This window comes from Gossypium raimondii, chromosome 1 (genome assembly GCF_025698545.1).
Source record: "Gossypium raimondii isolate GPD5lz chromosome 1, ASM2569854v1, whole genome shotgun sequence".
Classification (NCBI taxonomy): Eukaryota; Viridiplantae; Streptophyta; class Magnoliopsida; order Malvales; family Malvaceae; genus Gossypium; species Gossypium raimondii.
In genome coordinates this window covers 38423378-38438374 of record NC_068565.1, presented here as the reverse complement: position 1 = coordinate 38438374, position 14997 = coordinate 38423378, and the positions used below count along the sequence as shown (strand labels likewise).

Genomic DNA, 14997 nt, shown 5'->3' with positions numbered 1-14997 from the left:
ACCTGAAATAATCATAGAAAGAGTAAGTAAGTAAAGATTTAAACAGGAAAATAAATAAACCAAAATGTAAAAACAGATTAAAAAATAATGGCTTTTTTTTAAAATAGTCCCCGGCAACGGTGCTAAAAACTTGGAACGACGAAAATGTGCAAGTGTACACAATCGCAACAAGAAATAAAGAGACAAGTAAATGTCGAGTTATCGTACCCACAGGGACTGTAAAAAAGAATATTTATGAAATTAATGTTAAAACACCTTGGTGATGGAAAATAATTTGGTTTAAAGATGATTAAAAACTAAGGGTTAAAAACTAAGTAAAAAAATTTAAAAATAAAAAGGTTCTAATGCACAATTTCAAATAAGATTTAATCAAGATGATATAATTGTGTTGTATTAATTACATTCTTTTAACTTAGAATTATTAAACTTATGTTTATACCGCAACGAAAAAATTCACTGCAACTCGGTAATTTGCTAACTACTGCTCTTACATACTTATTAAATTAATCAATCTCTTGAACATATCCCTATGTCGATTCAAACAATTAACTTGATTTAATAAGCACATAAAAGACTATGTGAGGTAACATAGTATTTCTACCTTGAAACAGTTTAATCACAATAATCTTGCAAGTTATGCAAAGCATATGTATCGCCAAATACAATGCTAAATTAACTTCAGCTAACTTAGAAGAATAAACATGCACTGATTAAGTATTGTGTCAACTAATTACAATTTCAATATGATTTAATAATTAATTCATTAGTTATCTAACAATTAATATTGCAAGAATAACTTAGGCATGATTTTACTTAATCAAGCATTTTACCGAGGCCTATAACAACACAAACACAATTTCAATAATTCAAGCAGGCAATAAGGATTAAATTCAAGCTAGATTGATTAAAATAACCCTTTCAATAGCATAAATATTCATAAACATGTTTGTCAAAACAACAACGAAATTTAAGGAGATAGGGAAAAGAAGCAAATCCGGTGTTTCTCCGTGGCTTGACTGATTTCTCCGTTCTTCGTTCTCCGTTGTCCTCAGCTATCAAGATGGTTTATGAACAATTTAGTAGCTTCTCAACAATGGTTGATGAGGACCTCTTTCCCAAGAGAAGAAATCGGCACTTGAACTGAAGGGAAAATGGGAAGGAAAGGTTGAGAGAAAGTGAGAGAGGAGAAGAGAGAATGAGAGTGTGAGGGATGAGTTGAATGATCAGCAAGGGGTGGATTTTATAGCTGATTGTTGCTGCTAAAAATAGAAAATTTCATTAGCCAAAGAGACCCCCCTTGGCCGGCCACACACATGACAAAGTTGAGAGATTCAACTTTGCTAAAAATAGCTTGGGGCAAATCCATAAAGCCACATTTTTTGGAGGGGTTTGAATGCAAGGTTGAAAGTTCTTCAAGGGCTTCTTTGCAAGCTTATTTAGTCAGATAGAATGCTGATTTGGGTCAGCATATGGACGGTTCTGGGCAGCCCAATTTTTGGCTGGTTCGGTTCACTAGATTCAGTTCAACCAATGCCGTTTAACTAGACCCTTTTTTTCCTTAATTAATTAATAATAATTTATTTAGCCCAAATTAAATTGGGAGTAAATTAAAATTAAATATATTATGAATTAACACACATTTTTGGACCATCTTAAGCTGGATATGAATTTTCCTCGATGCTTCAAATTGCTTCTCAGTTTTATGCTTCGAGCATTATCTGCCGAGCTAATTTTTGCCCTTTGTGCGAATCTGTCGAAAATAGTCAAAATTAATCAAAATTAACTATAAAATTAATTAAAATCCATCGTGTTCATATTTTTAACATAATTTATCTATTTTTTGACAAGAATTTAACCGAAATAGCATGATTTTAAGTTAAAAAGTGCATGGAAAAACACATAAATTTTTGTGTTTCCAGATAACTTCAATTTGGTGTAACAATAATGGGTGCCTTAATTATCCCTCGTTTCATCTCATCAAAGGCTTTCAAATGCACTTCATCAAAACTAAATTCTATATCCTTGTCTAACAGAGTACAGAATGGCTTCACAACCTTTGAGAAGTCTTTTATGAACCTTCGATAAAAACTGGCATGCCCCAAGAAACTTCTAGCGCCTTCCACAAACACAGGAGGTGGCAGCTTCTCAACTTCATCAACTTTTTCTTTATCAATCTCAATTCCTCTTCTTGATATTTTGTTCCCCAAAATGACACCCTTCTTAACCATAAAATGAAAATTTTCCCAACTGAAAACAAATTACTCAAACAGTCATCATACAAATCTCAAAACGTAAAAAGTCATTCATGAATACTTCCAAAAAATGCTCAACCATGTTAGTAAAAATTTCCATCATGCATCTTTGAAAAGTTGTAGGTACATTACATAAACTGAAATGTATACACCAAAAAGCAAACGTACCATACGGCTGATCTATTGAAATTAGGAGTAGCAGATTAAACTAGTTTTCGCATTTGAGGAGCTTGAATACAAGCACTTTAGTTAGGTTTTAGTTAAGTTTTCGTTACTTTATTTAAATTCAATAAATTGTGTAATATGATTTTTTTATTAACCTTAGGGACTGAATGAGGCCTAAGGGTGAGCTAATATACTTTGTGAGTGTCCAGGACACCATTAGAATGTCTGCTATGTAACACCCCAAACCCAGCCTAGACGTTATGGTTGTATCTGGCAATGTCATACGATAGTGCTTTTGAAACCTCGTTGTTATGATGAAAACATTCCATGTTATTATCTTTAGTAAACCTTTGTTAGAAATTAGGAAGTCACCTTTATTGCTTTAAATTTTTTGAAACATCCCTCATTGCGGAAGCTTTAATAAAACAGTCTAAGTGATCATGTGTTTAGAAACTTCTTTAACTTTTTGAAAACCGAATTTTCTACGACCAGCAGGTATAAATCCATAAAGTAAAATAAATAAAAACCCAAAATTTAAAACCAAAGTCCCAGAGGGTCCTTAAATTACAACCCAAATAATCAATAATAATTAAATCATATAACGTAAATTGAAAATCGTGAAGTCCAAAAATTATTGTGGTCACCACTGAGTCCTCCGTCGCACCGATCCGTCTAAGTCTGGGGATTACCTATGCACATTAAACAAAAAGGTTGAGTTTATGTAAACTCAGTGTGTAATCCCAAAGAAACAAACAAACAATCTATATTCACAGTGCACAGTTGAACAGTCTTGGGCCTAAGCCCTTTGCAGTATCAGTAGCAATAACAGTTACGTAGCAATAACAACCCACCCATCACAGTAGGGCCTTAGCCCATCACAGTATCCGTAGCAATAACAGTTACGCAGTAGCAAAATCCTACCCATCTAGCCTCTACACACCATCTTCGTCCAAACCTACACTCCATGTGGGGATATAATCAACCCACCCATCCCTACACTCCAAGTAGTACCGAATGCGGCACAAAACAGTAGTTTGTAGCTAAGCTGCCAGTAAATTAGGCTTAAAGCCTTTTAGTACACTTGCTCTGAATAACAACCCCCAACCCAATACAATGCAACATACAATGGAAGATATGCTATTATGCAATTTCAGTACATATATTCGGTTAAGATATTAACATGCTCAGTACAGATATCATTCAGTCAATTTCACACATTTAGGGGTCCAAGTAGCGCTTACCGGCCTTACAGTAGGTTTACAGTTGACTTTGGTGACCCGTCCAACCTTAAAAATATTCTGATAAAAATGGGCCCACATGCCCGTGTGTGCCCGTGTGGCTCACTCGACCCAAATTGGCCTTGGCCGTGTGATCCATTATTAATGTAACCCATGCTAGCTAAATATTCATATATGTTTTCGCTATTTACTTATATGATCATTCAGAGCTGTCTACTTGAGTCATTGTGACTAAATTATTTATATCTTGAGCTATAGAATTCCAAATTAAGATACGCTTGATGTTTTCGAAACTAGACTCAAAAGTATTTCTACCATAAAATTTTTAGAATTTATGGCTAATCAAATAAGTACAGTAAAATCTTTAAATTTATCCCTATTCTGCTATTTGATAGTTTCAACCATTCCTTACTAAAAATTATTTATCTCTTTCTAAAAGGTGAAGTGTTATGGTTCAATTGATCCTTGGTTCAATTTAGTTTGTGCATTATAGGAACAAATGGTAAGAATGCAAGTGAGAGTATGAATGTTGTATGATTAGGTGGTGGAATTTGAGTAGACACTTTCAAACTCTATTCGAAAGCTTCATAGCTTACTGACATTTAGAGATTATTTGATGTTTCAAAGCTTCAAGTGCCTGTCTGATCAACCTCATCTTCGTAGAGGAAATTCAACCTGGTAATTGGAATTCGCTTCAGTTCTTGCACTTCTTTGGTTGCTAAGGCATTGAAATATTTTGTTTAAAGGGATGCAAAACCTCTCGTCTCTTAAATTTCTGGTGAAATTCTTTGTACATGTCCGAAATTAGAAGAAATTGCAATGTGAGGGATCTCTGTCTAGGTTGCTCTTACCCATTTGGAGGTCATTGAAATCGGGATTGCCCCAACTTTGAGGCTTTGGTTTCATAAGATTTTATTTTATTTTAATTAATTTATAAAATGTTTATATATTTAGTTTAGAATCCATTTTGACTATTTGTATGTAACATGCTCCGAATTTTCTAATTTCTTTTAAATGATGTATATTTGGAACAAGTTGATTTTAGAAGATAAATCTAATTCAATTAGAAAAATAAAATAATTTTTCATTTTTATATATTTTTAGTTTTAAAGTTTTTATCTACTTTTTTATACTGAAATATTTAAATGATTTACAACATATTAATTGATGTATTGATTTTAGCTCTCCATTTATTTTTCACCTTTTAGTCTTTAAACTTACGTTGTTTGTCAAATTGAGGGGTTAATAATAGGATTTTTTAATGGCGTAATGATGGAAAATCTGGGAAGATTTGGTGCTTATTGTTGAGTCCAACATTGTGTTTTATGTAGGTGTAAAAAATTGCTCAAGGAATTTAATTATCTAAAGTTTTGCTTCTTTCCAATATTTTAGGGTTTGGCAGTACTTTTTATATATATTTAAGATGTTTAAGATTCTTTGGTTACTTTATTCAAGAATAGAGGATTAGGATCACTTTGCTACTTAGTATGTCTGAACGTTAGGTTTTGCTTCTAGATACGTATTATTGTTTAGTATCGTAGCTTTGGGTTATGAAATATTTATGTTTTTGTATTTTTATTATTTATTGTGATTTGAGCTTCGGCATTTTATATTATTGATTCTGAATACGGTGAAGCTGTTTTGGAGTTGTCAATCATTCTAAAATGGGGGCTCTTTGCGTCTGTGGCTTTTGAATCTACACTTGCTACTGCAGTTTTCTGGTGGTTGTTGATCCTATGATTGGTGTTTACTTTGGGGCCTTTTCCAATTAGATTTTATTTGGTTTGGAAAAACTTTAATATCTTATGCTTGTATTTGTTATTTGGATATCCAATTTTACTCTTGTTTATCTATTGCATTAAGAAGACATTGTTTAGGGGTTTATTTCCTGCTATCATTCACTTTACTCTTTCTGAAATTTTTGCTTCTAGGTGAGACACCGTTTAAGGAAGATCATGGCATTGAGGGTGGAATTCCTGTTGTTTTCCCTTTAGAGAAACCTAAAGCTAAGCTGCTTCCTTTTAGAGGACCAAGTGGTGAGGAAGACAACCCTTGATTATCAAGTGAGGATGCTTGCTTCTTACTTTTGCGCTTTTAAAGTACTGCTTGATCACCTAACATCATGCGTGGGGAAATTCATCTAATATATTGAAGCGAATTTGAAATGAGAATTGAAAGTACATTTGGATGGAGCTAAAGTCGTGTTTCTTTTAGCGATATATTTGAACTTGCTAGTTTTAGGTCCCTGGTTTTTGCTATCTCTAGATTTAAGGGTAGAAAGAAAAGGAAAATATTTTGGTCTACATTAGTATGTAATCTACATGTTTAATCCAACAATTTAATGTGTTATTCTCATTGCCGATTGTACCAAGCGTGTTCAACAATTTAATGCATTGTATTTTTATTACCTTGCAATGTGTATAGTTATAGGCGTGTTCAACTAGTCGATCTGCTTTTTCACATGTATTATTTATTTTAGTTTTGATTCTAAATTTTATTTTTACTTTAATATCTCGACAACTTGAGTTCTAACTTTTGGATTTTAATTGTGTTATTAATTTATTATTTTAAATTCTAAAACTAAATTAATTAATTTTTATACTTAGTTTTAAAGTTAAAATTTTCATAGAAAATTTAATTTAAATAATATTTTTATTTATCCTTTTAAAGTATATTTAATGTTCAAATTTAAAAAATAAAACATAACATAATATTTATCATAAAAATAAATATTATTTGATTAAAATAATTTTTTTAAAGGTTATGTTTTTAGCGGCGTTTTTGCGAAAAGCGCTGTTAAAGGTCATGATCTATAGCGGCGTTTGTGGGAAAAGCGCCTCTAAAGGTCGTGGTCTATAGCGGCGTTTGTGGGAAAAGCGCCGCTAAAGGTCGAGGTCTATAGCGGCGTTTCTTGGAAAAGCGCCGCCAAAGATCGTGGTTTATAGCGGCGTTTGTTGGAAAAGCGCCGCTAAAGGTCATGGTATATAGCGGTGTTTATTTCGAAAAACGCCACAAATGTTAGCGACGCTGTCAATAGCGGCGTTTTTTGCGGCGCTTGTTGAAGCACCACAAACACTTTTAGCAGTGAAAAGCGTCGCTAAAAACCTGTTTTGGTGTAGTGTTATCACCAACTTGAAACTAGAAAACTCGATGTTTCAAATCCATAAAAGATTTCTGCCTATCGAACGTTGCTTTCAAATGATCACAAATCAACTTAATCTTCTCTTCAGTCTAACAAACTAAATCTGGCCCAACAAATCGCCTCTCATCTAATTCTGTCCAACTCAAAGGTGTGCTAAATTTCCTACCATACAATGCTTCAAAACATGCCATAGAAATACTTGTTTGAAAACTGTTGTTGTAAGCAAACTCTGTTAAAAGCAAATATCGCTCCCAACTACCACTAAATTCGATCACACAACTTTGGAACATATCTTCTAGAACTTGAATTACCCTTTCAGATTGGCCATCGGTTTAGGGGTGATAAGTCGTACTGAAAGTAAGCTTTGATCCCAAAGCATCTTGCAAACTCTTCTAAAACCTTGAAATAAACCTCGAATCCCTATCAGAAATATTTGAAACTAGAACCCCATGAAGACGAAGGATTTTAGCAATATACAACTCTACCAACTTCTGCAATGAATAATTGGTTCACACAACTATGAAATGTGCACTCTTCGAAAACTAGTCTACTATCAACCGTACCGAATATTTCCTTGAAGGGGTTAATGGCAAACCTGAAACAAAATCCATAGTAATCCTTTCTAACTTCCATTCAGGAATCGCATTAGGTTGCAATAAACTCGAAGGAAACTGATGTTCAGCCTTCACCTTTTGACAAACCAAACATGGGGTCACAAAATCTGTAACACCACACTTTAAACCAAGCCACCAATAAACTTCCCTAAGATCGTGATACATCTTTCCACTTTCGGGATGCATAGCGTAAGTGCTACTATGCGCCTCAATAAGAATCGCTTGCCTTAAAATCCACATCTTGTGACACACACAATCTACCTCAGAAATTCAAAATACCCTCACTATCAACATTAAAGTCTCCTTTAATACCTTGCTCAACCAGTCGAATCCTCTTCAACAAATCTCTATCTGACTTCTCCTTAATTAGTTGTGACAAAGTCGGCCTCACTTGAATTTTAGCATATAAACCATCATCACTAGCTAAACTCAAGGGCGTAAACATAGCTCTCAGCTCTACTATCGACTTCTTACTTAAAAAATCAGCAACTACATTCGTCTTGTAAGGATGATACTCTATCAACAATCATAATCCTTCAAAAGCTCAATCCAACATCTTTTCCTTAAATTCAACTCCTTTTGGGTGAGGAGGTATATATGGCTCTTATGATCAGTGTAGATAACACACTTCTCTATAAAGATAATTGTGCCAACTCTTAAGTGCAAACACCACAGCAGCTAACTCCAAATCATGAGTTGGATAGTTCCGTTCGTGCATCTTCAACTGCCTTGAAGCATAAGCCACAACTTTACCTTATTGCATCAAAACACAACCAAGTCCCGAATACAAAGATCACTATAAACTAAAAAATCTTTTCTAGGTTTCGGTTGAACCAACATTGGTGCCTTTGTCAAAATTTCCTTAAGTTGATCAAAACTCTTTTGCCTTTCCATAGTCCATTCGAACACCATATCCTTCCATAGTAGTTCATTAAGGGTGCAGCAATAAGAGAAAACCCTTCATCGAACCTACAATAGTAGCTAGCTAATCCCAAGAAACTCCTAACTTCAGTAACACTCATAGGCAGTTTTCATTCCAAAATCGCCTTTATCTTCTTGGGATCTACACAAATCCCTTCTGCCGATACAACATGACCTAAGAACACCACTTCCCTAATAAAAAATTCACACTTACTTAACTTTACGTACAACTACTTATCCTAAAGAATTTGTAAAATGACTCTTAAGTACTCGTTATGATCCATTTCAGGACCAAAATACACCAAGATATCATCCATAAAAACAACTACAAATTGATTCAAATATGAATAAAATACATAGTTTATCAAATCCATGAACACAGAAGGATCATTGGTCAATACAAATGGCATCACCAAAACCTCATATTTCCCATATCGAGTCCTAAAAGCAGTTTTAAACACATCAGACTCCTTCACCTTTAATTGATAATACCCAGATCTAATATCAATCTTCGAAAATACCTTTGCACCTCTAAACTGATCAAACAAATTATCAGTTCGAGGCAAAGGATACTTATTCTTAATCGTCGACTTGTTCAACTTCCTTTAGTCAATACACATCCTTATCATACCATCCTTCTTCTTTACAAAAATAGTCGGTGCACCCCACGGAGATCAATCGGTTGAATAAACCCTCTATCTAACAACTCTTGTAATTGAACCTTTAACTCATTGAGCTCTTTTGGTTCCATACGATAGGGAAACTAGTGTAGTACCAGGATAAAGCTCAATTCCAAACTCCACTTTTCGATCCGGTGGCAAACCCGATAACTTTTTTGGAAACATGTCAGGAAAATCCCTAACAGTATGAATATCCTGAGCTCTTAACTCCTTACTAATAGAATTCATCACATAAGCCAAATAGGCCTCCCATCCTTTACCCATCAACTTCTCAACCTTCATTGTTCAAACCGCATTAGACATAAAACCCAGTCTTTCACCCACTACAACTATTTATAAACCATTACTATCCCTCAAGGTAATTCACTTAGTCTCAAAATCTACTCTAGCCTTATGTTGAGTTAACCAATCCATACCCAGTATCACATCAAGTTCATAAAATGAAATTTCCATAACATCAACAGAGAAAACATGTCCTTGAATCATAAAAGGGCATCTACGATAAACTTTATTCACTACTACACTATCACCAAAGGAACTAATGACTGTCACACCTAAACCAATAGTCTCAACTGGAATCTCTAACTCATATGCCAATTCACTCAGGATATATGAGAGCATTGATCCAAAATCTACTAAAGAAAATAGTAGAGTAGATCGCAAAGTAAAAGTACCTACGATAACATCAATCAGATCTTGATCCTCTGGCTCTCTAATAGTATAAAATCAATTTGGACCTCCATATTCAACCTGTTAGCAATAGTATGAGCAACAATCCACTGCCCACTCGGTCTTTCATTACCTCACCAATGACCACGACCTCTGGCAAGCACAGTAACAGGTGTCGAACTTCGAGTTTGTGAAACCTCAACCCTAAGTGGAGAATCCTTTAGAAAATGTTCCTTCAAACCAAATTTAAAACATCCACCAGTCAACTTAGGACATTCTCCAGAATGTATACATTCACAGTGTGCAAAAAACGGCTATCCAGAATTACTCACTGAACCACTAGTACTAACTACAGTACTACTCTGCTGCCTAGATTGACAAGGTCGAGTCCCACGTCTTGCACCTCTACCAAAAACATGACTATCACGCCCTCTCTTAGATGATTCACCCAATACACTATCAGAAGCTTTCTTGCTAGAATTAGTAACCAAAAAATGAGGTGATTCAGCTAAGGTCTCCTCCACAGCCTTAGTTCTCTCAACCAACTCATCAAACATATCTATAGGCTGAGCTACCAAATAAACTTAAATCTTGCGATTTAACCCAAAATAGAACCTCTTACAATGGTCCCTCTCAAAAGAAACCATCTGAAGAGCATACTGACTAAGTCGTATCACTTCAGCCTCATAATCAGCCACAAATCAATCACCTTGAACTAGGTCCAAAAATTCACACTTGTGAGCCTCTATATACTGCTTACCTATATACTTCCTCTTAAAAGCCTCAAGAAAGTATCCCCAAGTCAACCTATCAGTAACTGTACCTCTCCTAACTATATTCCACCAACGATGAGCCTCACAGTCAAGAAAGGACACAACACAACCTAATTTCTCCTCGTTAGGACAGGACATCTGCTCGAGGATCCTTTCAAGTCCCTCCAACTAGTACTCAACTGTGGTTGGATCAGTACCCTTCACTCCAGAGAACTCTTTACCACTTAACGACAGAAGACATTCAAGCGACGAACCCCTATTAATCGTGTAGGATTGGTAGGTGCAGGAGCAGGGTTGGCACTAGCAATTCACTAAAACGTTCCAATCATAGCTTCCATCAGAAGGCCTACACCCTCATCAGCTATGTTCACTCTACGCGGCGACACAGGAGGTGCAGAGGATGTACTATCCTCATGAGCACTAGCTCTCACATTAACACGTCTAGGAGGCATATGTAATTAATCTAGCACACAAACAAAAACAAAAAATAGTGTGAGTGGTAGGAATGATCCAAGTCTCGTTCCTATAAACAAACTTTAGGGTTAAAGGCAATATATTCCAGGTCCTACCCCATATGCATCACAATCATGTGACATATCGTGGGATTCAAACATTCAACATAGTTCAATCACTTGGGTTTCCAAGATCCATGGGTTTTTAGGTACTTGGGTTTCGCAACCCCAACCAACATATCAACAACAACCACCTAGGTCCAAGAGTCGATGTTGCAACACACTAGGTCTTGTGTCGTGAAATCGAAGGCAGTATGTTCATCTTCAAGGAATCTTCAAGGATGTGTTGCGATATCCTCAAGCTATCTGGCAACACCAAAGGCAGTCTTAAAATTCTTCTATTATGTTCCCTATTTTGCAACATCCATCTCACCGTGTTGCAACAAAGTGACCAGTATCAAGTTAGCACACCTTTTAATGGTCTCCTGCACACTCACAAAGCTTATTAGCTCACTCTTAGGCCTCATTCGGCCTCTAAGGTTAATAAAAGACTCAAATTACACAATTTATTGAATTTAAATAAAGTAATAAAAACTTGACTAAAATCTTACTAAAGTGTTTGGATTCAAGCTCCTCAAATGCAAAAACTAGTTTAATCTGCTAACCGAATTACGACAGTTCAAACTCCTACAGACTTAAGTCATTGCTTGTCCTCGAGCAAGGCAAACAAAAGCAGTAAATGAAAAGATGACCCTTGAGAAAGTATGGTACAAATATTAGTTTTGGATCACATGAATAAGCATTTCATATTAACACATAATCTCGACATGATATATAGTTGTAAACTCTAAATCATATAGATTTTTATAGTTTATATAACACCATTTTACTTAAAAAATTATATTAATCTCGAATATTTTATATTTAATTGTGTTAATTTTGTTTACATTGAGACAATGGGCATGATTTAGTAAAGTATGCAATTTTATGCTTTTATGTATTAAATTTATGCATAATTTAATTATTTCATGTGACATAATAATTTACTTTATTTATTTCTTGTAGTGGGACCATGGAATTAATAAGTTGAGAAGCTTATTTATTAATTATACATGAACATGAGCTCTATTTCACCTTAATTTCATGACAAGGGCAAGCAAATTGGGTCAACAGAAAGTCACTTTAATCCAATTAAATTTGATTTAATTGAAAAGATAGTCTGACAATTTTTTGGGTCACAAAATCATACAAGTTAGGGGGAAAGAAGCCCAATTTGGCAAGGGCATGTGAACAGCCCAAAATCAGCTTTTGGAAGATTTATTTAGAGGTCCTTACACTTGTAAAACAATTAAAAATTGACTCCAAACAAACACCGAAGAAACCGTCCACCCTTGCTTGATTCATGCATGAAATCAAGCATGAATCAAGCAACTGTCAACCTCTCTTTCCATAATTCATGGTCGGCCAAGTGAAACATATATTCAAGGGATGGTTCAACTATTTTAGCAAAACCTCTAAGCATACCTTTAAGTATAAATAGGCCTTCCATTTTACAACATCTGTCATCCTTCATTTCACTACATTTCTCTTATCTTTCTCTTCTCCCTTTCATGCATAAAACATCTATTTCCCCCTCTCTCTTAGCTAGAATTTTCCTTGAGAAAATCATCTCCTGGTTGGCCATCTCAAGAAGAAAGTTGCAACAGAGCATTTGTAACACCCCTAACCCGTATATCCCTAATCCTTTATCGTAGTATCTTTGCCATAACATTCTTAGTTATTTATTTGTTCATTTATATATTATTTTATTTACGCAATCATTCTCATAATTGCCATTGCATTTTTACTCTTGTATTGCCTTAGCATTCTCAATTATTCTTCAGTTACGCATATTTCATTAATTATTAACTCTTGACATTGCCATTGCATTATTATTACTAATTTTCCATAGCATTTTATTATAATAAGTTAACCATCTTTGTGCCTAAATTCGATCCTCATGGGAATGATACTCGTTCATTACTTTATTCCTTAATCCTACTGTATACTTGTACAATTCGCATATCATTTCACACCCAACAAGTTTTTGGCATCGTTTTTGGGGATTGGCAATATGGTGAAATTCATTTTTGTTATTTTACTTAATTCCATTAGTTTTATTTAACTTAATTTATTTAATTTTTACAGCTGGCAGTGTATGAGAAGAGGCATTCCTGCTAACAAAGAGTATCCTTTTGATCTAGAGATCGATAGAACTTTGCAGAGAAAGAGAAAAGGACTGAGAAAAATGGCTAGAATTGGGAATGATCCTTGCCTTAATGGTAATCCAATTGGCTGCAATGATAACCCTCTGATTAGTCAAGATGTACATCTTCTTATATGTGGTGTTGTAGATGACTGAGACAGACCAATTTGAGAGCATATTGTTCTAATGTTGGATGATTTGAACCCAAGGACAGTCAGACGAACCATACAGGCTTAGCAGTTTCAATTGAAACCGGTAATTTTTCAGATGTTGCAAATAGTAGGACAATTTGGTGAACTACCCACTAAAGATCCAAGACTGCATTTTGGACTTTTCCTAGAAGTCTACAACTCATTTAGACAACTTGAAGATACCCTGCAGCTTAAACTGTTTCCATATTCCTTTCAGGATCATGTAAGAGCATGGTTGAATGCTTTGTCATCGGGAACAATGGCATCATGGAATGATCTTTGCCAGAGATTTTGGCTACAGTAATATCCACTGAATACGAAGGCGAAGCTTAGAAATGACATCGCATCTTTTCGGCAATTAGAGGATGAAATATTATATGAAGCTTGGGAACGATTTAAAGATTTAATTTGGAAGTGCCCAATGCATGGATTCCAGCATTGGACTCAGATGGAGATATTTTATAATGGATTGAATACACATACAAGAACTGTAGTTGATGCTTCTGCCAATGGTACTTTGTTAGATAAATCTTACAATGAAGTGTATGAGATTTTGGAATAGATTGCCAGTAATGATTATTAGTATTCTACCATGAGAGTTGGGACTAACAGGAGAGCAGCTAGAACCATGGAACTTGATGAAATCACTTCATTGACTGCCCAGGTATCTTCTCTAGCTAACATAATTAAAACAATGAAAAATTCCACTATTGTCTAGGAAATAAAGTCGGTTGAACTATCATGTGTGTACTGTGGAGAGAATCATATGTTTGACGAATGCCCATCAAATTCAGCATCTGTGTGTTATATGGGTAATTCCAAGTAGAATAATAACCCCTATTCCAACACCTAAAATCTAGGGTGGAAGCAACATTCGAATTTCAATTTGAGTAATCAAGATGTAGGAAATTTCAACAATACCGCAAGACAAATTGTCAACAATGCACTGCCAAGTTATGTTCAACCGATGCCGAGGCAAAATACTTAATACAGTAGAGCATCATCTTCTACTTTCATTGAAACTTTATAAAAGGAATATATTCGCATATCATTTCACACGCGGTAGTGTTATACACTTTCAAAGTTTCCTTTATAAAAGGTTTATAGTTGTAAATAGAAATCTAATATTTTTATATTCCTGGTTCGTCCCCTTGTTCCTTTCCAACTACCTCATTAGAACGTAACTAGCACAACAACTCAATAAACTAGGCGTACAATACCTTTAGTATTAATCCCCTACTTATAACGTTCTCAACACTTTTACCAAACCTCTTCTTCCTTATAACTTAATACATTTTAAGAACAACCCTTGCTTAATAATCCAATACATACTATGCGCTCAATCTATATGCCAGAACAACAACTAGGCTAATAGTACTATGCCACTCAGTTTACTTTCGATTTACCCACCAAATCCAGAACCCACCCAAAGCTGGGTGTTACAAGAAATGCCTAGATCCCATCCAAAAATTTGTCACAAGTGGACTAATCTTTTCAACTTGAAAATTGACAGCTTGGTTGAATTAAATTTAATACATTTCACCCATTTCGTGCATGTATCATTCTTCATTTCCTCGAAAAGATGCATCCTGACATATTGGCTTTGATGGAATCTTGGTTTGATTTGCTTGACCTTTGACCTTGTTTTGGGGCCT

The 14997-nt window shown here is 35.0% G+C and overlaps 1 protein-coding gene and 1 non-coding gene across 2 annotated transcripts; both read right to left on the bottom strand.

Annotated features, from left to right (window-relative positions):
• Positions 1-1925: 1925 nt before the first annotated feature.
• Positions 1926-10592, bottom strand: LOC105787007 (uncharacterized). Its single transcript, XM_012613472.1, has 10 exons — positions 10442-10592; positions 10014-10252; positions 9833-9914; positions 9397-9644; positions 9108-9288; positions 8066-8164; positions 7691-7927; positions 7361-7518; positions 7209-7288; positions 1926-2247 (listed from the first exon to the last, which is right to left on the bottom strand). The coding sequence occupies exons 1-10, from the start codon at positions 10590-10592 to the stop codon at positions 1926-1928; spliced, it is 1797 nt and encodes a 598-aa protein (XP_012468926.1).
• A 3075-nt stretch (positions 10593-13667) lies between these two features.
• Positions 13668-13774, bottom strand: LOC128033582 (small nucleolar RNA R71). The gene has a single exon (XR_008189567.1). It is a non-coding gene; the product is annotated as a small nucleolar RNA R71 (small nucleolar RNA).
• Positions 13775-14997: the final 1223 nt, after the last annotated feature.

Coding starts and splice junctions, on each gene's coding strand:
- LOC105787007 (XM_012613472.1), bottom strand. CDS start 10,592: ATGTCCTGTCCTAACGAGGAGAAATTAGGTTGTGTTGTGTCCTTTCTT. Junction 7,928..8,065: donor TGTGGTGTTTGCACTTAAGA/GTTGGCACAATT, acceptor GATTGTTGATAG/AGTATCATCCTTACAAGACG. Junction 2,248..7,208: donor ATTTCTGATAGGGATTCGAG/GTTTATTTCAAG, acceptor ATTTGTTTTCAG/TTGGGAAAATTTTCATTTTA.